This window comes from Vidua chalybeata, chromosome 6 (assembly GCF_026979565.1).
Source record: "Vidua chalybeata isolate OUT-0048 chromosome 6, bVidCha1 merged haplotype, whole genome shotgun sequence".
Lineage (NCBI taxonomy): Eukaryota > Metazoa > Chordata > Aves > Passeriformes > Viduidae > Vidua > Vidua chalybeata.
Window position 1 is genome coordinate 28,743,974 of NC_071535.1, and position 25,324 is coordinate 28,769,297.

Consider the following 25,324-nt stretch of genomic DNA (forward strand, 5'->3'; position numbering starts at 1 on the left):
TAATATCTGATCTAGATCTATCTGTTTCAGTTTAAAAACCTCATCCCTCATCCAGTCACTACTCTACCTGATAAAAAGTCTGTCCCAATTTTTCCTATAGGCCCCTTTTAAGTGATGAAAGTCTGCTCTAAAGTCTCTAAGAAGCTTTCCTGTCTCCAGAATAAACAATGCCAATTCTCACAGCCTGTCTTCATAGGAGAGGTGCTCCAGTCACTTAATCATCTTTTTGGTCCTATTCTGGATCTTCTCCAGCAGGTCCATGTCTCTCCTGTCCTGAGAGCCCCAGAGGTGGATGCAGCACTGCAGGTGGAGTCGCACTAGAGCAGAGGGACAGAACCACTTCTCATCCTCCTAAACACACTTCTGGGGCAGCCTAGGGTGCAGTTTGCTTTGTGGCCTGCATGTGCACATTGCTGGATTGTATTCATTCTTAATCCACCAATTTGCTCAGATTCTTCCTTCCTTAAGAAACTTTCATTGGTTTCTTAAAAAGCCTATCCCTTCTGAGAAGCCTTTCTTTTCTTAATCATCCATTGAAGAAAAAAAGTCTATCACCTAGATGAATCTTAATAAACTGTAGAATATGTGAAAATTAAGGTTTTCATTTAAGCAAAAAATAAGTATCTTCATAGATCACAGTGTCATCTTTTCATCTAGTTAAAAACTTCTCATAAACTTTTTTCACTTGTGAACAGAGATGAAAAATCACACCAGTTATTATTTTGCAATATATAATAAGATATGCAGGGGTCTTCACAAGATGCAAGAACAAAAAAAAGCTGCTTAGTTCTGTATGTTGAATCCAATGGCAAAAGTTTAGTATTCCATAAAAATATGTGTACTTTATCCTGTCTCTCATGTGCTTAATTCTGCTGGCAGATCACTTGTTTTATTTTCTGTTTCATTTCATCAGTGTTGAATATAATCTCAATATTTATGAAAAACTTTGTCTATAAATGCAGTCAACATTGTAGCTGTTAACTATCTGCTTCAAAAGTGGAATGAGAATAGACTATTTTGTTGGGGGATGAACAGCAGCATTCAACTTCACATAAATTTTCAGTGGTGTTTTGGTTCTTCAAAAAATTCTTAAGTCCTCTCATGCCTTCTAATGACTTTGCAGTTTTGGTGTATCTTTCTGTATCCCAAAGTATCCCAGAATGAAGAGGTAACCTTCTCTTCCAAAAGGAATCTTAAACCTATATCTTACAGGATTTCTCATGGCTGTGCCTAGTTACATACTTCAGTTTGCTGTTATTTCTATGTAACAGCACCAGATCTTGTAGTAGTTCTGTGTTACTGTGACAAGTTTTGATGAAAGAGGAGGTCTCATTATTTTTTGTCCCTTTTACTGCAATAGTAATTCTAAATTATTCCTTTCATCCAGAGTTGCTCTGGTGATCTGAATGGAACCTGGTGGTTTGCTTCAAGCTTCTTATCCCATCTTGTCTTTGACAAAACATGAGATAATCTTTCTTCGTGATCATACTTAACCATACTTATTTCCTTTCTCAAAGTCAGGTTCCCAAGAGTTCATAAATACAGACGAGTTACTTCTTAGTCTTTTTGTATTTCCCTATATATTTTCCCCTATGCCCTGTCTTTTCTTCCACTCAAAAGCAAAACCAAATGCAGAGACTGACATGTAATCATTTTTTTTTTATTTGTTCTTTACAGAAATGAAAAGGTAGGAAGAAAATATAGATCACTGAAGTCATCAAAGTAGCCTTTTTACAGTCTGAATTGTAAGCAAATTATTAATCCTTGATTATTTCTTTATCCAAATTATATTTTTTGAAATGTGTTATATATATTTATACAGTCATCTCCAAGATAAGAATTTTTTAGCAGAGTTACAGACTAAAGGAGATCACAGCAGATGTGAAGAAGACTCTCTGTTTAGCAAAGCAGCATTTTGCTAAGAAAGGCTTATCTCTGATAGTGTTGGAAGTCTAGTAAGTCAGTCTTGTAGGTTGTTCAGAACAGTAGGGCCTTGCAGTTCTCTCTGTTTCTCATTTTAACTGCAGAAGGTCTTAAACTGTTTAATATAATTTTTTTAAAGATAACACCTTTTCCTAAAGTGCATTAAAATATTGACTTAAGCAAATTAGTTTTATCACAGTAATTTCAGTGATTAAAAGCACCAATATTAATATATGCAGGATTGAAACTCAATATTAGGTTAGTCTTAATAGTTATTTATTGCAGGTAATGTTATTACCAAGATCTCCTTTGTTTGGCAAGCTCTGTAGTGAGAAACTAGAAAATGGTAAGCTGCAAATACAGTCTCACCTTCACATTTAAATGATGTTTTTTCTATGCTTTCATGTCTGTAACCCTGTTTCAAATAATATTTCATTTTCTGCCTTTTCTTTCTAGTCCTACATATATAAATATACTAGTAAGTACTGAGAGTTAATTGTCTCAGTACAGTTTTATTATTTATTAACCATGGTGTAAGTATTGAAATTTCTTTAGTGTAAATATGTATATAAGGGCGTCATACTAAACAAAATAGGACTCAGAGACCTTTTGAAACACCATGCAGATGGACTGTATGTAATCTATATTGCCATGGTACAGCTATATCTTCACTCTGTTAATCAAAAAATATCAAGAATGGAAGTGCCATGATTTTACCATATTTCTGCACACTTTAGTGTGTTGTGCTCCCTGAGAGAAGTCTCTCACAGTATAGTCAGTGTTTGAGCACAAAAAAGTAGTAGTATTTTCTTGGACTTTCAGAAGATACTATGACTCAAATATGACTAAAACGGATTTTTTTTTTTCTAAAATTAGGCTCCTTTTTAAATACTTAAAATCTGTTTTCTCAAACACATGTTCTAGAAGGGTAAAGTCAGAACAAACACACTGTAACATGTAACTCATCTCATAAGTAGTAGGAAAGGTAATAGTATTTAAAAAAACAGAGAAGTTTAATTTCATCATGGCTTAGGTTATACTAGTCAAGAAATATCTTAAAAAACACTCTGCGAGTTTTAGAAGTGGTGTGTGGTAGAAATTCTAACATTTGTTTTATAACATTGTCAGTAGCCAACCTGCAATTTCAGGAAATCCTCAATTACCATATGGAAGTAGCAGACTTAAAAATTGAAACTTGTAATGTAAATTCATCTTACAATTTCTAACCTGTTTATACATCTCATTGTCAGAAACCTAACTACTAAATTTGAGTGCTTGCCTAATGCGAAAGTTTTGCCAATTTAAAAGCAAAATACCAAAACATTCTATGCTGCATAATAAGTCAGAATATTGAGTTCTATCCAACTTTCTTTCAGAAGCAATTTTGCTGAAAAGTTTTTGAAAAGCAATTGAAACTGTATAATACTTATCAGCCAGTGAAAATTCAGTGCAAACTCCAAATGCCTGTTTCTGGTGGGGACTTTCTAATGTTTGAAAAATCATTTTGTGTTACTTTGATATGAGAGAAATAAATAGGTGTATCTTCAGAATTATATGGAAGCATGAAAAGAGATTAATTCTTACAAAACACTGTCAATTATTTTTTTACAAAACACTGTCAATTATTTTTTATATATATGTGTGTGTATACATATATATATATAAAACTAAAAGTAGTTATGTCAGTAAAGAGTGTAAGAGAGATCAAGCCTCAAATACAAACAACCTGATATATAAAGGAAAAAAGCATCAAAAGCACAAGACAAAAAAGAATTATTTTCAGTATTTAGCCTTTTTTGAATAAAAGGTGTTTTTCATAGTTGATTCTTGTTCATTAATACAGTCTTTGCTTTTAAATTTAATAATCTCTTTTTTCCCGTTGTATTTTAAACAGGCTTTTGCTAAAATAAATAATGAAATGCTTCTACTTTGTAGATGTTATAGTTCAACAGTCACCTGAAATTATTATCATCACTCCTTTTTTCATCATGACTATATATATCTGTGCTTTAGGAAGATTGATATGAATTGAAATCTGAGAAGTTTCCAGTTTCTTAAATCATCTGTGGTACCAGTGATTGTCATTATCCAGTGCTGAAGTGTTCTACATATTTCCCTATAAATCCACTAGTTAAGTTAGATAACGACTGTGAAGAACAAACTATTTTTCCTTTTGATTAGCAACCTAGCATACCAAAACAGCATACAGTACCATATGTGGTAGTTAGCAGTGGTGTTGATAACACAAGCTCTCAGTTTTCTGAAATATTTTAGTCAAAATATATTAGCATTTTTTTTCTTTTGGGGATTTCAGGATGGAAGTTTAATACTTAGCTATAATAAAAAAGCTATTGGGACAATAAATAATTCTCCATTCTTTTTGGTTGGGATTTTTTTTTGTTTTGTTTTATTTTTTTTTTTTTTTTTTTTTAATTTTTTTTTCCTGTTTAGTCTTAAATGGTAAAAATCAGTTCATTGTAATTTCAGACTTTGGTAAGAGAAATGCTGCATCATCTCACTAAAATCAGAACTATAATTCTATATCTGAACAAGCTTAACTGTGAACTACTGTGGAATCAGACACATCTTCTGCTAAATAATTCTAGCCCCTCACAAATGGACCCCTCATGATGGTCCCATGTTTGGTACATAAAGACATGGGAGAATCCTTTATAATCGCCTTGATTTTTACAATGTGGGGTTCCTACTGACCAATAGCTGCATATTTTTTATAAGGTCCTATACATGATAGTATTTTCTACATAAACATCAAGAAAAGAGTCCTAGTTGATACTTAAACTGGTTTTATTTGTTTTTATTGTTTTACAATGAGTAACAAGTTGGAAGCACAAAATAGGGATCTGTTTCTTAAGGTTTTATTTTTCCTGTTTTGACTGCTTGTTTATGTACAAACTATGAAAAATGGATCTTCATACTGTTTAACATACATCTAAAATATTTGTGTGTGCATATGTACAAGCCCATATTTTGCTAATACACAACTTTATGCATTCACAGTGTCCCAGCTTTCTCATATGCATTAAGAGTTTTAGTGCAAAAGTATGTATACCTATTTTATGAGGGACTGTCAATGATTGTAAGTAACAGAACTGCTGAAAGTGTGAAATTTTGCTTTATTTATTTCTAAATAGTTTTGGTTAGTAACTATATGAGCATATGATAAATTCCATTGTATAGCACTTTAGCACTTATTTCTTGACATAAAAATAGTGTAATTTTTGATATAATATTTATATACTGCAAAGATGTCACAAACATGCTTTGAATAAGTATTGTATGTTATGTTTTGAAAATTGGAATTTTACATTTTTACTACATTTATAAAAAAAAAGAAGAGGTTTTCTGTCACAATCTAATACTTTTAAAGGAGAAATGTGTATATAAAATTTTTAAACAGAGCAGTGCTTTTTTAATGTGTTCAAAAAATAATGTTAAGCGTATGTATATTATTTAGAAAAGATGATCAATAAATATGACTCTTAATTCTTTTTTGTGTTTATTTTGAACACAGAACTATAATAAGCTATTGACCTTTGCTCAACTAAATGAACGTTTTTAACACTAATCATAAATATTTTGTAGTTATTTGTTATGAAAGTATAAGTTGCATGTTCATCCATCATGAGATTGATGCTTACATTTTTTCACCTGCTTCTAGATTAAAAAAGATCAATGAATATTTTAGCAGTTAGAATATTGCCAGAAACTTGGTAGCTTCAGCGTAACTGTTGTAAGGTATGGAACACAGTTTGCTGGCTATAAGTCCTTACTGTAGAATGGTGCTTTATAAAGTGCCAGAGTAAATGTCTCTTAACTTTTTTCAGACATTGGCCCTGTTTGTTCGTAGACTGATAACTGTTTCTAGTGTGCTCATTGAACTTGCTGGAATTTTTGTTTACTTATAGTCTTCACTTTCCCCAAGAGGAGGAGAGAGGAAAGAATATATTCCTCATGTGGTCAGCATATTTTTGAGTATTTATGTGAGTTCACCATCTTGATTTCAAGTCATTAATTTGTTTTTACATGCATAAGCATGCATATTTACATGCATTATTTATCTAATTGACTTTAAATTCCATTAAGTTCCAATGAGTAGGAGAAAGATTTTTTGTCTTAGGCATTTTTTATTTCTTTTAATTTTCTAGTTATGTTATTTTGTTGGTTTATTTATTTTTTTAACTGTTCAGTCTAAGGCTTGTAAAGGTTGATTTGCTCCTGAACTGCTTTGTTCCCAGACATTGCCATCTTCCCCAACTACCACCAAGTCCTCTCCATCTGATCCCATGACCACCTCCAGAGCCAATCAGGTACAGTATCATCCTACCATCTACACCATACTTTTCACGGGTGACAGCTTGCAAACTGGAGAAAAAGATATGGTGGGTTAAGGATTTATTCGTTCATTCACATATATACACCCATAACCATAGATAACTAACTCTTGTTAGAAATTGGTGAAGTAAATGGTTCTTTTAATTTATTTTGGTGGGCTTCATTAAAATGTCTGATGAAAGCAAAGTATCAGTTGGGTTGATTTTTTTTTTTCCATTTGATAAATTGCAAGGATACAAAACTGGTGTGTTTGTAGACAGAGTAACTCTTGGTTTATATGTGTTTGTGTATATATGCACACACGTATTTACTTCCTGGATCAGTTTTATATTATAATAGAATTACCCCTAAATCCATGCTTAAATAACTGGAATTCAACTCAGCAATGGCGAACAGACTTCTTTATTGCAGAATTTTGAAATGTGTTTGTGGACAGTAACATAGGCACATTATTTAAAGTATTTTAAATGAAAATTTATTGATGAACAATGAAGTAAAATTAAATCTCTCTAAAAACATTCAAATCTAAGTTAGTTTAATTCATATCATATTTTAAATGCATAAACTGTCCTTTTAGCAGCATGTTAATTATACTGATTTATTTTTATTTTAACTGGAAAAGTCCATGTCCAGTTGATTGTGTCCAAAAATTATGATATTATCTTTGTCTTCCCTATAAAAATTGTAAAAAATTGCTACATAGCATGCTTTTTAGAACTTATTCATGCTTAAAAAATACTTTATTTATTTTTGATGTACTGTTAAACTTAATGTACTTTGTGTTCAAATAATGTAAGTATTTAGTATATGCTAAGAGTTCCCCCAGTCCGTTTCAGTTAGCTGAATGTTGCTATCAGATCTTGCATAAATAGCATCAAATATGAGAAAAGTTTACTTCACAAGCTAATTTCCCCTGAAAGTTAACACTGTTATTAATTACTGATTCTCTGATATTTTTTGAACTGCTTAGAACTTGCTGGTGTATGAACAAACAATTTCACATGAACAGAAGCGTATTAAACCATTATACCTTTGATCAACACATGGCATTTATTAAAGGGGGTGTCAACTGCAGAAAGTAATGGAATTTAGAAAGAAATTGTACAGATAGAATTAATAGAAAAATATAGGTTGTGATATCCTTGACTTCAACTTGAAAGCCTTCTTCATCAGCCTGCTTCCATTCCAGCAACAGTTACTTGGCTTCATCATCATTAAATGACAAAGATGAAATCTTTGCCAACACCTAGGGATGTTTTATGAGCTCTGTTCAGTTTTTATTCTCTCTCTCTTAATTATAGTATTTTGTTTATTTTAATTAAAAGGTTTTGAAAATGAGTGCAGAGATTGTTTTTTAAAGGGTTCTTACTATTTTTCTTTTCTTTCACGCTGCTTTTTTTTATTATAAGTATATCCTGATGATCATTATTTAGAGAAAAAGGAAGTGCTTTTATTTACAGGATATACAATTTGAGCATGTTAATTAGCATAAGAGAAGCACCTACTTTTCATCTGTTCTATGAATTTTATGTTATCAGAATTATAGTGTAGTGTATAAACTTTAAATGACCTTTCAATAGCTAAAATACTTATGTTTATAGAAAGTTGTTCTATGAGAATATTGTCAAATAATATAGCTAAATTCACGAGCTAAGTGACATGTATGCTTTGTGTCTCGTCTATATCCCAAATTATATATTTTAATGCATTTTATTCATAACCTGTGTTCAATTCAGTTTTCATACAAGTAATCAAGACCTTTTTTGAACAGCATCAGAACTGTATATATGAAGAAGAGTAATTAGTTCCTTAATTGACTTTTGGAACTGCTTTTATTATTAACTATTGAAACTTGTACAGGTTTATGATTATTTTATCCCTTCCTATATTTTCTAGTGATTTCTAGCCATTCAGCAGGAAGCACAAAGCACATGATAAGGCAATTAAGGCCTTTCTGTTCATTCTGGTGATAAGTGACGTCACTGGCAATTGTTCCCAGGCTGTAGTGGTGATTAGCATTCAGCACCAGGGTATCCACAAGTATCTGCACTGCGGCTGTCACATGGAAATAGGTTCCAGCACAATCATCTTAAACCTGTCCGTAGCCACGTAAGCACCCAACAGGAGAGTATGAGAGAACAACAGTAAATGTTTGGTTTGATATATGGCTGTGTAAGATGGCTCTCAATAGAAAATAACCATTCAGGTATGGGTTTTCTCACAAGATGGTGTATTATGATAACACGAGAGAGCTTAATTAACTGGATGGATGCCAGGAAATTCAGTGTTAAGGTGTAAGGTGAATTCACAGCGCACTCCGTTGTGTGGATAAGGTAGCATATTAGGCTTAAGATCATTCAATTTTATGTAATATTTTAATCATTAGAAGATGATAAGTTAAAGATTAGAAAGGTGATTAAGCAAGCTTTAAACAACACTTCATGCTAGGTTGCTGTTGGAGTGAGATTTTTAAGCTGTTTTGAGGACTCCCCCATAAGTCATTGCAATTAGAGAATTGTCGAGTCTGTGCTTTGAGGAGAACAGCTGATGTGAGCCTTGTGCTGTACAAGCATGTCAGTTGTGTTCCCCTGACAGGGCTTGAACAATTTCTAGCCACACTTTTTAATGCAAGAAGAAAATAGCTCTGCCAGCAGAGGTCAGAGGAAGCTAGGCAGGAAATCTGGCTTGTATTAGATCTTCCTTTTAATGACTCACTTTGCCTCCATTCAGATGAGGTCATAACTCATTTGTATAGCAGTTTCAGCTTTTGATTAATTGTTTTTGGAAAAATACAGTGTTCGTGAACTACTTGTTTTACGATTCTCAAGGAGAGGATAGTCTCTAAAAATGCCTTGTCTAGTGGAAGAAAAGTTTCTTTAGAACCGTCATGTTTTGCATTTATACTGAGTTGGCTTGGGTGCAACAGAAAACTCTTCACTGGAAGTGTTTTTCTCTTTAGTTCTTTGTTCCAGGAAGTTATACATCTGTCAATATTATTCTTGTAAATGTCTTATTTATTTTTTCAGTGGAACTTCCTTGGACCTTTATTCACTTTAAAAATCTATATGCTGCAAACTTCCCAAGGAAGAAAGAACCAAAGAGGCAATAGAATTTCCAATAACTTTTTTTCCCCCTCCTGTCTGCCTATTGCTGAAGCTAACTCCATCTTTCTATACTTTCAGACTAAAAGCTTCTGTGTTGCACCCTCAAGAACTTTGTCAGCTTTGATTATAGCCAAACACTGTCAAACATATGGCTACAGCAGTGAAACTGTTCTGCTGATGCCCCTGGAGCTGGCAGAATATAGCTTTTATTTACTAGGAGGAGGAAATCAATTTGACTTCTCTAAAGTACACTTCAAGAGATAATTTCAGCTCTAAAGTGATAAATAATGCACTGAACATCATATAGAACATGCTTACTTTTCCTCTGTAGAACCCAGTAAAGGTACAAGTTTTAATTATTATTTTGACAGTTGACTTTAGGTACACTAGTATTTCTATAATTAAACTGTTTACATATTTTTATTAATTTACAAGATTATTTTTTCTTTTTATCTGCCTGCTTTACTGATGTTTTTCTAATTTTAGAGGGAGAAACTCATAAATCTAAGTTTTTACTTCTCCTTTGCCTATCTGATGTATACCTGTACAGGACACTTGTATGTCTCCTTCTCCAGTCCTCCCTTTCTCCATGAAATTGGTACCGCTGCTGACCTTTGCTACTGGCTTAAGAGAATAAAAGGACCAAAACACACATTCACACTTATTAGCGAGTCAGGGGGGTGATGGGTAGGAGTCCTTTTTCCTTGGCTTACAATTTAGATAGGCTTAAGCTTAGCAGTAAAATAGGATTTATCACAGCAAACTTTCAGTCATTAATTTACTATATAAACATTTTATTTTTACTTTTTTAAAAGCACTGTTTTTTCCCATGGCATTTGTATTTTTTACAATTATACCTTCTATTTTGCTGTTTTGCTATTGCACCTGAAACTCTTATTTTATCATTTAATACCATGTAATATAAATTTGGTGGAGTGCAGATAGGTTTAGGTTTTGTTCATTCAGTCCTCATGTTTGCTTTTTTGAGCATTTCTATCTCATCTTTTTGCTGCAATATCTGTAATAAAAAATACTTTTCAACCTTTTCACATGATGGGACTGAGCCAGTGTTCTTGGAACTGCCTGTACTCAGCAGGTACAGAACAAGCATATGGCTATTAAAATCTTGGAATTTGTACTTTTGGTTTATATTTTCTCTTTATTTAATGCAAAGTCTATAGCTTTCAATGTGATATAATAGTACACATATAACGAGAGATTGGGAGATTAATTGATATTGTAATGATCGATGCATCCGATCTCCCTCTCTGACTTCAAAGAACTTCCCTATCCCTGTTTGTTAAATTTCTTGCAGAAGCTTCATCTTTTCATTCCTCACAGAAAGGTAGAATCTGAAAATAAAGACAGTCTGTAAAGCATCCTGACAGCTCTTAAAGGGTTGATGAACTCATATTTGATATATAACTTCTTGTGGGAGGTGGAGGAAGAGGAAAGAAAGCTTTGTTTCAGTCTTTTGTTATCATTAGGACATAGATTTTTAAAATATGTATAATAACCAGTTTCAAATGATAAATTTTATTATCAGTACTTTAATCTTAATGCACAAATACTGAGTTTTAATGATGATCCCAGGATACTCAACAGCCATCGTAAGTCAGTGAGACATTATCTCAATTTGCCTTTTAAATTTTACATGATGCATTGCACTATAGAGAATAAGACATAGAAGGTAACCTCTTCTATTCCAGAGGTTAGCTGCATCTGTTGAGACCTTTGCCTGAAACGTTGCATCCTATATTTCAGATAGTCTATATCAAAATAGTATGCAACTGCATCTTATTCAGTAGTATTATCCCCTAGTTTTGGTCTTGTAGATATTTTCACATTTGTTGATTTTGGGTTTGTTTTTGGATGTTTAGGGTGGGTTGGTGGGTTGTTATTTTTTCCCTGAAAGCAAATTAGACCTCCTGCAAAGTAATAGCAGATATTAAGAGGCATGGTTTGCAAATAGTGGATCAATGGGACTATTGTCACTCTAAGTTTAAGGGTTCACTGGTCTGTGACCTGTCAGTGATTTACATTTGAATCTTTGCAGCCTTGAAGAGTATTAGTCTGGGGGTACAGAGGGTCTGCTGCCTGTTTCATCTTCTATTTTCCCCTGCTTCTCAAATGGCACCTCAGTGAATGCAGTCTTAGAGATCAAAGTCTTGCTGGACTATTTTTTCCCCCCTTACATTATTAAACAATAATACACTTCTACACGATAAATTACTCATTCAAGTGAACTTACTACCTGTGATTTGGATGGGGTTAGAAAAATATGGTTGAGATTTTTAGTTCTTTAAAATTTCTGGAAACCTGCAAATCCACTGCAGTGTAAATTCTTCTTTCATATTTTTCAGTAGCATAGTACACGAGCTCAGTGTTTCTCAGCTTTTTATGAATGTCTTTATTGTCCATTTAACAAACTTATAAATGCAATGAGAATTGATTGACTTTATTCTCTTAATAGTAACTGTAGTATTTGTGATAATAAATTAACAGCTGCCCCCTACCCATGAGATACTGAAATGCAGTCTCCATGTGGGTTCTTTTAAAGTGTTGCAGCTATGGAATTAAACTGGTTTATGAAATAGATTAGACTATGATTAATGGCATTCTATAGTATAAAGTACTGAACCAAATTACAATACCTTAAGATCTGCAGACCTGTGTACACATATAAAGTGATGCAGAAAAAAAGAGAAAGCAAGTCAAAAGAGAATCACTTCCTTGCAGAAAATTTATTCATAAGAATCAATTTAAAATGTTTAATAAAACAACTGTAAATATAATCTATAACCAGTATTATCACATTGTTTTAGAAACAGAAGGAAATAACATTTGTTTGTTAAAGATATTTTACAGGTTATATTTCACTTGTATGCCAGCAATTAAGAGGCTGTTTTATAGAAGTTTCTGCTTTATGTCATAAGTAATTAGATAATAAATTATACACATTACATTAGTAGTCACAGGAAAGACTGATTGGCTGTACACGATGTGTGTGTGTACTCTGATGGTTGTCTTTACTGCGTCCAATTTCAAACTAAACTGTAAGTTACACCTGCTTGATATTAATAGGAACTCAGGTGAATCAGGGTAAGAAAAGAAGACTGCAGCTTTGATAGGATGAAAATTATGTTTTGAAATCTGAATTTAAGTGAGACTAGAATAATTAATAATGCATTTATTATACATATGCAAAGGATCACAGTGAATATTTGTTAAATAGAAAAAAGGGACAAATGTATTGTGAAAACAAAAAGGGTTAGTAAATCTTTTGATTTCTGCACCTCCGTCTCATTTTTGAGATAGCTCTATCACTTTTTTAATTTTTTCTTTTCATATTTTTCAGTATATTTTCTCTAAAAATAAAAATAAAAATAAATTGTCAGCTGTTGAAACAGAAGAATATGTATATAGTATGCATAGTAGCTGAGATCAGGGCAAGTCTTAGATGCAAATTATTTTTCATTGTGTTTTTAAAAAGCAGTATTTCAATCAAATTTATTCAGATGCTACCTGCAAATTTACTCTGTGTAAAGTATTTTTCCATGTTAACACACACCTAGTATTACACATTTGTAATATAGGTATAAAAAAATATCATGTAAATGTGTAAATACAGCTATATTTGTGCCCCACAGCCTTAGTTTGCAGGAGTAATTTTTTTCCCACATGAACATTTGTGTGAGATTATTGTCTATGCAAAATTATTAATAGGTGCAAGTTATCTCTGTTCAAGTACTGTCTATGTCTAGTGTTTGTCTATAGATAGTTTGCCTTAATGAAATTTTTCTCCCATTGTATGAGAAATATATCCCAGAGCACAGATGTAGGGAAACAATATGGTTTACAAATACATGTTTTAATAAAAAAATATATACCGTTTTCTACTGAGCTATGTATGTATGATCTAAATCCAGGATCTTAAAATTCAATAAGGACCATGCAATTGTACCTTCACCTATCTCTTGTAATTATAGGGATTTTTTATAAGCTAAGTTGACTTCGATAACTAACCTAAAGTTAGCACCTATCAAACTTTTTACTTCTGCTAACTCAAAGAATTGGTAACTTCTGTCTTGTCTCCACTTATTTCAGAGTTTTTTGTTTTTCTTTTTTTTTTTTTTTGTTTGTTTTTGGGGTTTTTTTTGTTTGTTTGTTTGTTTTTTTTGTCACAGCAGGAGTTATTTCTGGCTTCCTTGTGGCTATCTTGGTTAGATACATGAAACTATAAGTTTACAAGAATTATCCAAGAAGTAGATATGCTTATAAACTAAAGATATGAATCAGCTGGGGTGAATGTTAAATTCTGAGGTAGCCAATTACAGCTCAGTTGCAGTTAATGATATATTTCCTGAGACCTACAGCTTGATTTCACCGTATTCTGTTCTCTGATTCTTCTTAGAGACATAATGTCAGTATCTGAGAGAAAGGTTTTGAATTGAATTGACAGAAGACTCTATTAGCACTAGAGAGCTATGTAGTCCTGTAGCATTGCTTATTAACTTTGGAGACATCACAGAATCTCAAAATCAATTAGGTTGGAAAAGATTTCTGTCATCATCAAGTCTAACCAGTGATGTAACACCACCTTGTCAACCAGACCTTCACACTAAGTGCTATCTCTAGTCATTTCTAGAACTCCTCCAGGGATGATGAGTGCACCACCTCCCTGTTCATTCTGATGTTTAATTACTCTTTCTGTGAAGAAATTCTTTCTCATGTCCAGCCTGAACTTCCCCTGGCAAAGCTTGAGGCCATTTCCTCTTCTCAGCTAGCTGCCTGGGAGAAGAGGCTGACCTCCCACCTCACTACAACGCTCTTTCAGGGATTTGTAGAGAGCAGTAAGGTCTCCCCTGAGCCTTCTTTTCTCTGGGCTCCCTCAGCTGCTCCACATAGGACTCACGCTCCAGACGCTTCACCAGCTTCATTGCCTTTCTATGGACATGATCTTTCTAGAAGTGAGGGGCCCAGAACTGAGCACAATACCCATCCACCCATTGGGGAAACCACACTAAGGAAACTATGTCCTTTTGTAATCAAAATTTCTAATAATTATTGTTTTTTATGACCTAGAGAGACATGGTTATATAAATGTTTTCTGTTTAACTCTCCTCCCTTTCTCATTTGAAAACAATTTTCAAATAACATCTATGAGAGAATGTCCCTGAGAATTTCATTGAGTAGTTCTTGCTACACAAAATTCTATTTTATTAGTTAAGGATTAATTAAAACAGACATTATCAAGCTTCTTCTGCTGGCCATCTATTGCAAAGCCAGGGGTTCAAAGTAACCATAACCCCTGTGCTGTTAATTTGTTAGTTCATCTAGATAGACCAGGTGCATTTTGCAGAAGCCAGATTCCCTCTCCATCATCTTCATTCCATCCACCATATTTATTTTACGTGTATTGGTTGATGATAGAATAAGTTTTATCTTTAATTTTACCCTAATTTTGTGATCCTGGAGTAAAAGTACATGTGCCAAACTGGTGCCAGGTTATGCCAAGATGCACCATTAAAAATGCCCTGTTCAGTCTTTTCTTACCTCTATATATGTAACTAAATATAGACTGGATATGGAAGATACTTCTCAGACCAAAGTTATATTATTTAGATTACCTAATATTGTTAGGGGCAGAAATCTGGTTTCCAAGAAAGGCTGGAGGGTCCTTTGAAATAATTTTGTAACAGAGTGGGTTTTGTTCCTAGATTTTGAAACGAGAACATCTTTCATTTCTTCTGTGTGTCAGACTGATTTTTGACATCATTGCAGCTGGGAGATTCTAAGACATGATGGACCTGGGAGGAAGTGGGGGCTCCACTCATTGTGTCTGTAGAGAGTACAAATATGTGCATGTCTTTGTGCATGGCTTTTTTTTTTTTTTTTTAATTGCTTTTAAAATAAGCAGAATTGCAAAAATATGATTTAAAGAGGCACTGCTGAATAAGTAGCTTCTGCAGTCTATGCCTACGCTGAAACTCTTCACTAGATACTCAGTGCAAGAGGACTGCTTCCACTTACAAGTAAATCAAGTATTAGGCATTCTTATATAGCAGTATATATTTATAGTACAGTACTGTGTGTGAATAGTAAAGTATCTATAGTAGTGATATATATTCAGATGGGTTTGTATTTGCTTCATTTATTTACTTTTCTGTAAGATTTTCTATTAAATCTGTGGGAATGGTGAGAAGGTCTTTTGTTGTTTTGTTTTTTGGTGTTTTTTTGGCTTTTTTTTGTTATGTTTAGTTAGTTAACTAAACTAGTTAGTTGCTGTTAAAATATTCCTCCTTTTAAAAGCTATTTGGCTTTACCATCTTATCTTGTGTTAATATCTAAAACAATATGGATGTTTTCAGGAAAAAACTTGTAAGAAAAATCGTATTTATACAGTTTTTAGGAAAAAATTTGGGCATTAGCTTTGTGCCATTTTTCCTTTTCAATTTATTTTTATAGTGAAAAACACCATGAAGCTATACCCAACTGTCTGTAGCGGAAAACAAGAATAAATATCCTCTTATTTTCATGGACCTGAGACATTAATAGTTATCACAAGGGTTTTAATTCATGTGTGTCTCCCCTTCCTTTCTATGGAGACAGAATAATTACCCCAGAATTTTAATTACAAATAGTATAGCAGGGGAATGTTAGGGTTTAGTATCATTATTTTATTTTATGGTAATGAAAACTCAATAGTGTTAATTTTGCCAAAACACATTCAGCTAGTTGCACTTTCTTTTACCTCCTTATTTCACAATCTATCATTTTTTCAATCTCACAGATTCTCACTTAAAACTTTAATTTTCAGAAGATCAGAATATGATAACTGTGATAGCAAAACTGGGGACTATTTGTGAGCAAGAAAATATTAAATATAGAAATAGACAGTGTATTTTAAGAAAGGGACTAACAACTGTAATATTTTCTGAGCACTTTTCCTGCTTCATTTGGGAATCACAAACCTGTTGATATGAGTAAGCATAAAGTTCCTCTTGGTGATGATCAAACTCTCTCTTTTGGCCTCTCATAAAAGGATCACAGAGAGCTTTGAGCAAGCAAGAAATGCCCCCTTTTTAAATGGTCATAATAAATTCTTGGTTTCCATGCCATAGAATTAAAATGGTTCTGCTGATTCACCTTGATTCCACATCTTTTAAAAGAGAGGTCTCCTGCAGATGATATATAGATGGTAACTTAAATTTTGTTCAGAATTGCCAAATGATTCCTGAATTATCTTGTAGAAATCAACTGTGGCAAAGATCCTCTGAAAACAAAACTTAGCCTTCTTTTGTCCTGTCAGTCCTATAAAGAGATAGATTAATTTTAAAATGTGGTTTCCAGAGAAATCCAGAAACTTTGATTTTCAGTATTTTTATCAGTAATGCTGAAACACGATTTCATATTTGAATTTAAATCCTAAATTAATTTAGAAAAGGTTTAGCATGCTGTTAAAATAATGTGATCTGGCCAGCAATGTCAAAACATAAAAATCTTAATGTATTTCTAATATCCAGGGTTTCGTTTTTCCAAGATTTCAAGTTTTAGTCAGTTTCAATGAAAAGTGTCATTGACAGAGAAATGGCAAGTCCCTTAGCACATTTATATTGGCTATTCTTTACTCTGATTTTATTTAAATGACATAACTAATACATATAGTTTTCTGCATTGATTCTTTTAGAAGAACATAATTGTGTATTCTAGCCATATTTATCCAAGTTTATACTGAAAACTGGACACTGTTGATAGCTGTGATGCTTTGTAATGTTAACAGTGTATCTTCATCTTGAAAACTCATACTCCATTCAAAGGGTTATTTAAAAATACTGTTAGTTTTCTCTTAGACTTGCAGGTACATGACCATTAAAAACATTTTTAAAAAATTAAAATTAGAAAAGGAAGCATCAGTCTCCTGGAAGTCAATGGAAATTATAGGCTGTCCAAGATTTGTTATTAACATCTTAGCAAATCTCTTGTATGTGTTAGCCGTAGGATTTCTTCTAATGATTACTTCTCATCAAATGCAAATTTTCTAGTTAAAATACAGCATGTCATTCAGAGCAAGTTTATGCCTGATCTGCTACTGGGAAGTACCTGTAAAGCTCATGTATGCAGTCTTGAAAGGATTTTCTTGAGGAGTGCAGAAATGTCCTATTCATTGTTTTATTTAACTTCTGAAGCTTTGTCAGGAAAGCAACTAGTGCAATGCTTCTTTAGACAATGAGTTAATAGCTATGAGGAACCAAACATCTACACATCTGTGACCAGGAAAGCATAAAAAAGGGATGCACCCACTTTGCCTCTCTGTCTGTCAAGAAGATCAATTAACTTTTGAAACTGGAGTGGCTTTTATAAGTTCATAAGTTAGATCCTGTCTAATGTAAAACAGTGGGAGTTTTAGTGATACTATATTGGTTTTAAAATAATGTACATTATCTACAATATATATCAATTATTTTGTATTGAGAAGTGTTTTTTTCAGCAATTCCAGTAATTAAATTACATTATATGTTTTTTTCAGATAGAAGTATCCCAAATTGCTATACTTAATAGTTCTGTAAATATTCATGCATTTTTTAAACCCATCTTGGCTATGTGAAATGTTGGCATAGGATACCATGCAACAAATTATATAAGAAAGATTAAAAAAAGAGGGAAATTTTAGATAGGGGGAGGGGAAACTTTGGTGATTTTAAATAGAGAATAGGGTTAACATTCTATCATCACTAAAGGTTTTGGACAATACTGGACAGAACTGTTAGTATTCATGCTTTCTGTCTTTTTAAAAATATTTCATCTAACAATGGCAGAGCCAATATGGATATCTAACTTTCTATGTATACTGCATTCTCTGCAACTGAGTGAAAATCTATTAATTTTTCTCTTGTGTAATTTAGTACATAACCAGCTCATTTTTTCTTTTTTTAATTATAAAAATGTGAAAAGTATAAATGAAGCTTCTCAAAATGCATTACACTTCTTTGCAAATGTAATTTGAAGCTCATGAAACATTAATGCATTAAATATGGAATGTTGTTTTTATGCTACTGAGAAAAAAATTAGAAAAGTTAAATTTCTTCTCTATGTTATTAAAACTATGCATCATAGGGAATTCATGAAGGAGTTGGTTTACTCCATTCCCACAGTTTTGAATCATGTTTTCTTGAGGGATACTTATGAAACTATTCAGATTTTTATGTGCGCATATGTGAGTGTAAAATACGCATATGTGAGTGTAATACTTTCTTCAGGACTAGATAATCTTACCACCTGTATAACCAACATTGTTTTAGCAATTATTCTTTCTGTGTACACAACTAGGCTGTGCACACATTCTGCTTTTGAGAGAAGAAGCCTTTCTATTTATGAGTTAGAGCCTACACACACTGGTGACAGAAGGGCAACTAAAACAGGCACAAGAATATTTTTCTTGTTTCTTTAAACATGATTTGCTAGTTCCTTGCTGTGAGAAATTTGCATTCCAAATTACATCTTTAGTTAAAAGCATGAAAGAAAAATCTTAATGTTCATACTTTAAAGTGGGCAGAATTATAATTAGGTAGTTACTAAAGAAAGTGGGAGTGACTTTTTTAAGTGCCTCAATGAGTCAAGGTTTAATATCAAATACTAATTGAAAAATAGTATTGATTTAAGCCAAAAGAGCAATTTGTGCAAAACATCCTTATACAGTCTTATCTCTAGAAAATATTTCTCCTGCTTAGTTCTGACTTTCTAAACCTTGTGATTTCAGATGTAAATTGTTCCTGGGTATTTAAGTTGAAGTTAGGTTTCTATTGCATAATGGTTTTTGTGACTAAAATGAAATGATAAATGCAACCTTAGATGAGAGAGGAGGTCTAAGAACTGGAGAAAAAGAAACACTTCTGATAAACAGTAGTGTTAGTATCAGACTAAAATCCTCCTGCAGTGTACCAGGACATAAAACCAAACATCTTAGAATATCTATTTGCTCTGTCAATTTATTATATTTGTAATAATCTAGTGTGATTTGAGACAAAACTCAGAGTTGCAATATTTTTTCAATGGATTAAGTTAACCTTGAATTGTCTTGAAAGAAACTGCAATTATGAGGTCAGAAATAACACAAAGAGGCAACATAGGGAAGTAGCAAAATTATATTCATCTTGGAATAATTGCAGGCAACATTTATGATGGGAATACTACCAGTATATGTACTGTATTGTGATGAGAAGAAAATCTTATTAACACAAACATGACTAGAAAAAGAAAGAGTGCATTATGTTGAGGAACAAAGTAGCAGCTAATCTCTCCCCATAATCCACTGCACTTGTTCACACAGTATTTCAGTTCTAGACATTCTTTTGTAGAAAGAGAGAAACTGAGTTGGAATGGCATTTACAGAATTTAAGCATGGTCAGGGAAGATGACAATTTATGGTCTAGGTTTATTTACCTGATCTGGCTAAATTTACAAAGACCTGCTTTGCTTTTTAGGGATATGTGCCTATTTTTGTAAATAAGTATCAAGTGGACTATTAGAAAAATGTCTCTAAAAGATGTCTCTATTCCTTCTAAAAATTTTCCCTGAAGCCAAAATATATAATCTGGAACTGAGCAACCAGGAATTTGTTCAGAACACCTCTGAAAAAGTAAATTAATGTTTCAGCACGTGCATGAATCCAGTATGGAATCCAATCCAGAGATACTGAAAATATTGAGAGAAGTTCCAGTAGCTTCCTTGAGGCTATGTGTGTACAATAAATAGAGATTTGCTGTGTAAGGCTACTGATGGAAGCTGAGCCCAAATCTGACATGAGCAAACATCTGTCTAGAGCAGCCTTGCATGGCTGCCTGCTATGTTGGTGGGATGACTCATGACCTTTCAGTAGCTTGTGCTGCCTTGAACTTGTGGTTCTTGGTGGCTTGATTTCAATAGAACTTCTATCACATCTTCAGCTGATCCTGATTTTCTCCCAGATTTTTGTTATAGTGCCACTTTAGGATGGATGGTATGGGACTACTCACAAGCCTAGTGTAGCAGTTTGTTTATCTTGCCACACAAAAAAATCCTAGGTGATCCTACTCCTCACTGACTGCTCTCTACAGGAATTGGTGTCTTCAGAATACCTTCTCACCAAGTCCAAGCCTGTAGTCATATGAGCAGCTAAAATAGCATGAACTTTTCAGACATAGAATCCAGAGTCCAGAGAGAGTTTTAAAGAGTTCAAAACAATTGATGAGCAAGAAGACAGAAAAAAACCCCAAGAAAAATATATGAAATAGAATGCAGCAATTTACAATTTTGAGGAAATGCAGTTATTTGCTTTAGAGATTAAAATGTAGAAATTGTGACAAATTAGGATGAATTTGTTAGATTAGATGGAATCTTTTCTGTAAAATGTTTTTCTGTTAAGAAAAACATAAACCAGCATTAGACAAGTAGTTGAAAGATTTAATAGAAGGAAAAAGAACAACTATTATAGAAAATTCATGGAGTGAATTATAATTATGCTGTTGAAAAAATAAAATAGGAAGAAGGAAACCTGAATAATAGATAAAAAAGATCCTTGGTTCATTAATCTCTGTACAATCTCTTAGAAACACTTCACAGAAGTGGAATAAACTGAGGCTGATGCATTTAAATATTTCCGCTGTTGAATTGTTTGGTTTGTTTTTTCCAAGTTTTGATGCTATTTTGTTTAATCAGTTATTTTTCTCTTCTGGTGTAATTTAGTGCAGGCATGTGTCATGCCACCATGTGAAACTTGAAACCTAAAACCATGTTTTTCAACCATCTTAACATACAGTTACTATAATTGGTATAACAGCCATATCAAGTGCTAATTCTTGCTATCAAGCCTGCATTTCATCCTTCCACTACATTTATCACTGTAGACTTTGTATTAGCTGGGTGGCATGCATGGTGTGAGTTTTTTGATTGCCATCCCCCCAATTCTAGAGACTGTGAGAAGTGAAAATATAACCAGACCAAATATTGTCAGAGAGAAGGATGGCAAAGAAATAAAGCAGTGGAAAAGTGAAAGAGTGGAAACTTTCCTATGGGTTGTTGGAAGTCTTTACATGAGAGGAGTGGGAATGAGAATTGGCAGGACATGGGTAGTAGTGCAGATTTGGTCATGGTTCCTCTTCCTATGAAAATATTTAGCATGTATTCATGTGCATTCATAGCTGCTCAGTGCAGATTATCTCAGTGCAGCACTGAGGAGGATGAAAGTGGCAGAGCATAATCACCAAACATCTGGCATTCCACACTAGATGCTATTCTGCCCACTTATCTGAGCCAGGGCTTTCAGTTTGGTAAATCAGAGGACTTTTAGGCAATTCTGACGTGATATATGAATGCAGCATGGCTTATGCAAGTGGGTTGTCAATAAATGGGAAAGGTTTAGGGAATTAGCTGATACAAGATTTAGGAGTCTAGGATTTATATGAGCTACTCATGTGGCGAAAGTTAAAAGCAGTTTGAATTGTGTCTCTGGACACAGTGGTTGAGATCCCTTAAGTAGCAGGCCTCTTCCTCTGAAGGGCAGAGTTGTATCAAATCTTTGCAGATTTCATTGGGAACTGAGGACAGCAAACTGCTCTCCAGTTGGAGCCCTTCTTATAGCCCAAGTTTCTTTGACTTTTGTCAAGGCTTTTAAAGACACAGTCATGTTTCACTGAAAATGTACACAGAGAAATTACTTTGTTTCTATTATATTTGTTATAGTTGGATAATTCTGGGGGAAGAAGTATTATATTTTTTGAGCCTGATTTTGAACTTGCTTATGCTAATGCAAATAGGATGAGAGTGATGCCTGTGGAAATAATTAATTTGCTTTGTGAGTAAGCAAATGTCATAATTGCGGTCCTTAATTTTTATAAAATCTTTTTGACATGAAATAAAGGTTGAGTTACTTCCTTTTTTTTTCTTCCTATAGCATTTAAACAAAATAAATTGCACGTGTGCTTATTCTTATGCATATGTAAGCATATGTTCATAATTGCTTTAGATACTCAATCTCCTTTTTGCAGCACAAATTTGGATATAGCCAGGAGCATACATACAAACCTAGAAACCTAATCTTCCTGGGTAGTGAAAGATACCTTTATTGGATAGCTCAGAGCACTTATTTTGGATAGCAGTTTCTCACTTCTGCATCCAAATCAGTTTCTGAACCTGTTATCTGTAAAAGGAAAATAAGTGCACTGTCCAATCTCCCTGACAGTTAAGTACTTTTTTTTTAAATGGTGGTCATGCAGGTAACAAAACCAAATAGAAAATATTTGATTTTTCATTTTCTGAATTGTTTTGTATCATTTTATACCTTTTAACTTAGTGACTGTATGGATTTTAGACTCAACAGAAAAGAAAAAAAAAATATTTGCAGTATTTCTTTTCTACTGGCACCTAGACCTCTGTGATCTATCTGATATGTTAGATACTGTGTTATTATACAGCATAACCAATGTTTGCCATAAAGACTTGATATTCCAATATATAAACCAAGGGAAAAAATTAGTAAATAAAAGAAATAGATGGAGAATTACCAACTGGTAGCAAGTATTAATATTCTTAAATTAAAAAAAAATCCTAAATATATTTTGCTCTTAAAAATAATTATCTAAATTTTTAAATGAAATTTTAAATTAGCTGTCAGAAATACAAGAATGTTACAGCTGAATATTTCAAAATAATACAAATGTTGCTCTTCATTTCAAGAAGAGCAGGATTGCTTATGTTTTAAGTAAAATGAGTAGAGATGCATTTATGTTTTGTTCAAACCAAATTTTCACTGGAATGTAATTTTTTTTCCTAATATAAAATAGATGCGTAGTGTCTAATTATTTAATTCATATATGTTCTTAAAAGATGTCCTGTATGTAAATATGTGAAATATTCACCATGGCAGGGCTCATATTTGAAAGGGTATTATCAGTGTATTCCTAAACTAATACCATTTAAGAGAGTTGCCAATGAAAGAAACAATAGTCTGTTTCAAAATCAGATATTTAGAAAAGGGTATGTTTATTTCTGAAGCAGACAAACATATATTAATCCAGCACATTAATGTTTATGGTTTTTTTTTTCAAAATGCATCATAATTTTTATGGTTTTTGTAATGCTAAATACAAAACCGTGTGTGGACAAAGAGGGAGTGGATGAATAAGGAGAAAGAGAGCATTCTATATCTCTCCTCTGATTAGACACATAATTTTGCTGAATAACTAGAGCTGTTAGTAGTAACCTAATGAACATTGGTGTGTCAAGTGAGAAAAGTACCAGTTTCTCATTGCAAAAATCTTTCTTGCTGCATAGAAAAGAGTTCCTTTTTAATTTTGTGGCTGAATTAAGCCATTGCTTTACTTTACTACATCCATCCTTTAGAATAATCCCAGATATGTCACAGTGACCTGGATTTTCATATGTTGCATATGTAACTATAATATTACAGGTGCAACAATACTGCGCTGATGTTAAATATCCTATTTACATCTGAAATCACATGTATGGTTATAAGAGTGTATTTTTGTACCTTATGTTTTTAGGTTTTTCACTTAAATTTGCATAAGCACTTATGCCTGACTTGATCAGAACTATGCACATTGCTTATCGAAATCTCCCACAGAACCTGTTAGTGCATCTTAAACCAGTGGAGGCAAGTAAATGTTTTCTATAGTATGCAGCGCAAAACCATAATAATGAGAGCTGTGCAGTGCTGCATTTTTGGAGTGTTACCAAAAAAAAAAAAAAAAAAACCTCACCGAAAAACATATAAAACAAAACAACCAAAAACAAACCCAAAACCAAAAACAAACAAGCAAACCCCCCCAGAAAAATTTTCGAAATCTGGACAATTCTTCTATCTAGCAATTAATGTATTTTTTATCTAGAACTGAAATATCTAATCAAAACTAAGAGTTGTTTCTTTCTTTTTATGACAGGAAAACTAAAAAAGGTTACCTTAAAATTACCAAATACCTTGAACTACATTTAAAATTACTAGGAAGCATCCTGACCTAAAACTAATTCTGCCTATGACTATATATATAAAACGTGTCATTATGTATTTAAGTAAATATAACGTGATTTTTTATAAGATTATTTAATATGTGGGTGGACTAATTTTTTTTTCAATACCCTACTTTCACGTTACCTTTAGAATAAGGCAGCATCTGATAATTTTTTATGTATTCTATAGAACATGTTCTATTTTGATGCCAATGAAATTCTGAATTAAAAAATTATGTATATAATTTAAAACAATTCAGTGCAAAATACAGTATGATATATTATTATTTTTAATGTACATATTGTGTAATTGGAAAATATAAGTGTTTCTCAAGTTTCTAGTATGCTGGATTCTCAAAGCTTTGATTTTCATGATAACATAACCATTGGAAATATCTAAGCTTTTTCTAGCTTTATTTGTAGGGCATGCATATTGGTTTGCAATTAGTTTGACTTTATAATGAGGCAGCAAAAAGAGACTATTACTAATAACATTTAATTGTATTTTGTATTGTTTTGTTGCTAAGACTTTAGGTAGAATTTTGGTGAAAGGACTGAAAAGTGTTGCCTCTACATATATTCCACAAAATTGGATGAATGGATATCTGAACACAAAGCTACTAAAACCAAAACTTTTATAAAATAAAACATCTTATTAATTCAATGTCCTAAAATAGACAGTACATTAAAACTTTGGGACACATTTGTAAAACGTATATCAAAAACAAAAACTATGAAAAATATGTATAAGTATTGAATTTTTTATCCTGGGCATCATTCTTCACTCATAGCAGTAAGTCAATAGGTAATGCATTTATTGACATTAATTATGTTGTGTCAGTTTGAAACTTGTTTAAACAGAAGAAAAGGTAGGATTTATAGATAAATAACCTTTGTTTGAAACCATTTGGTAAACTTTTAAATGAACAAATGCCATGTTT

General features: G+C 32.8%; 1 protein-coding gene across 3 annotated transcripts in view; it reads left to right on the forward strand.

Annotated features, from left to right (window-relative positions):
* NOVA1 (NOVA alternative splicing regulator 1) overlaps positions 1 to 25,324 on the forward strand; it is a 142,299-nt gene that overhangs the window by 113,111 nt on the left and 3,864 nt on the right. For 2 of the 3 annotated variants that reach the window (XM_053945584.1, XM_053945586.1), the window contains one exon: positions 6,180 to 6,251. The exons of the other annotated variant lie outside the window; for it this stretch is intronic. In XM_053945584.1, the coding sequence (XP_053801559.1) occupies positions 6,180 to 6,251 (72 nt within the window). The remainder of the gene's footprint in view (positions 1 to 6,179; positions 6,252 to 25,324) is intronic. 3 annotated transcript variants of the gene reach the window in all.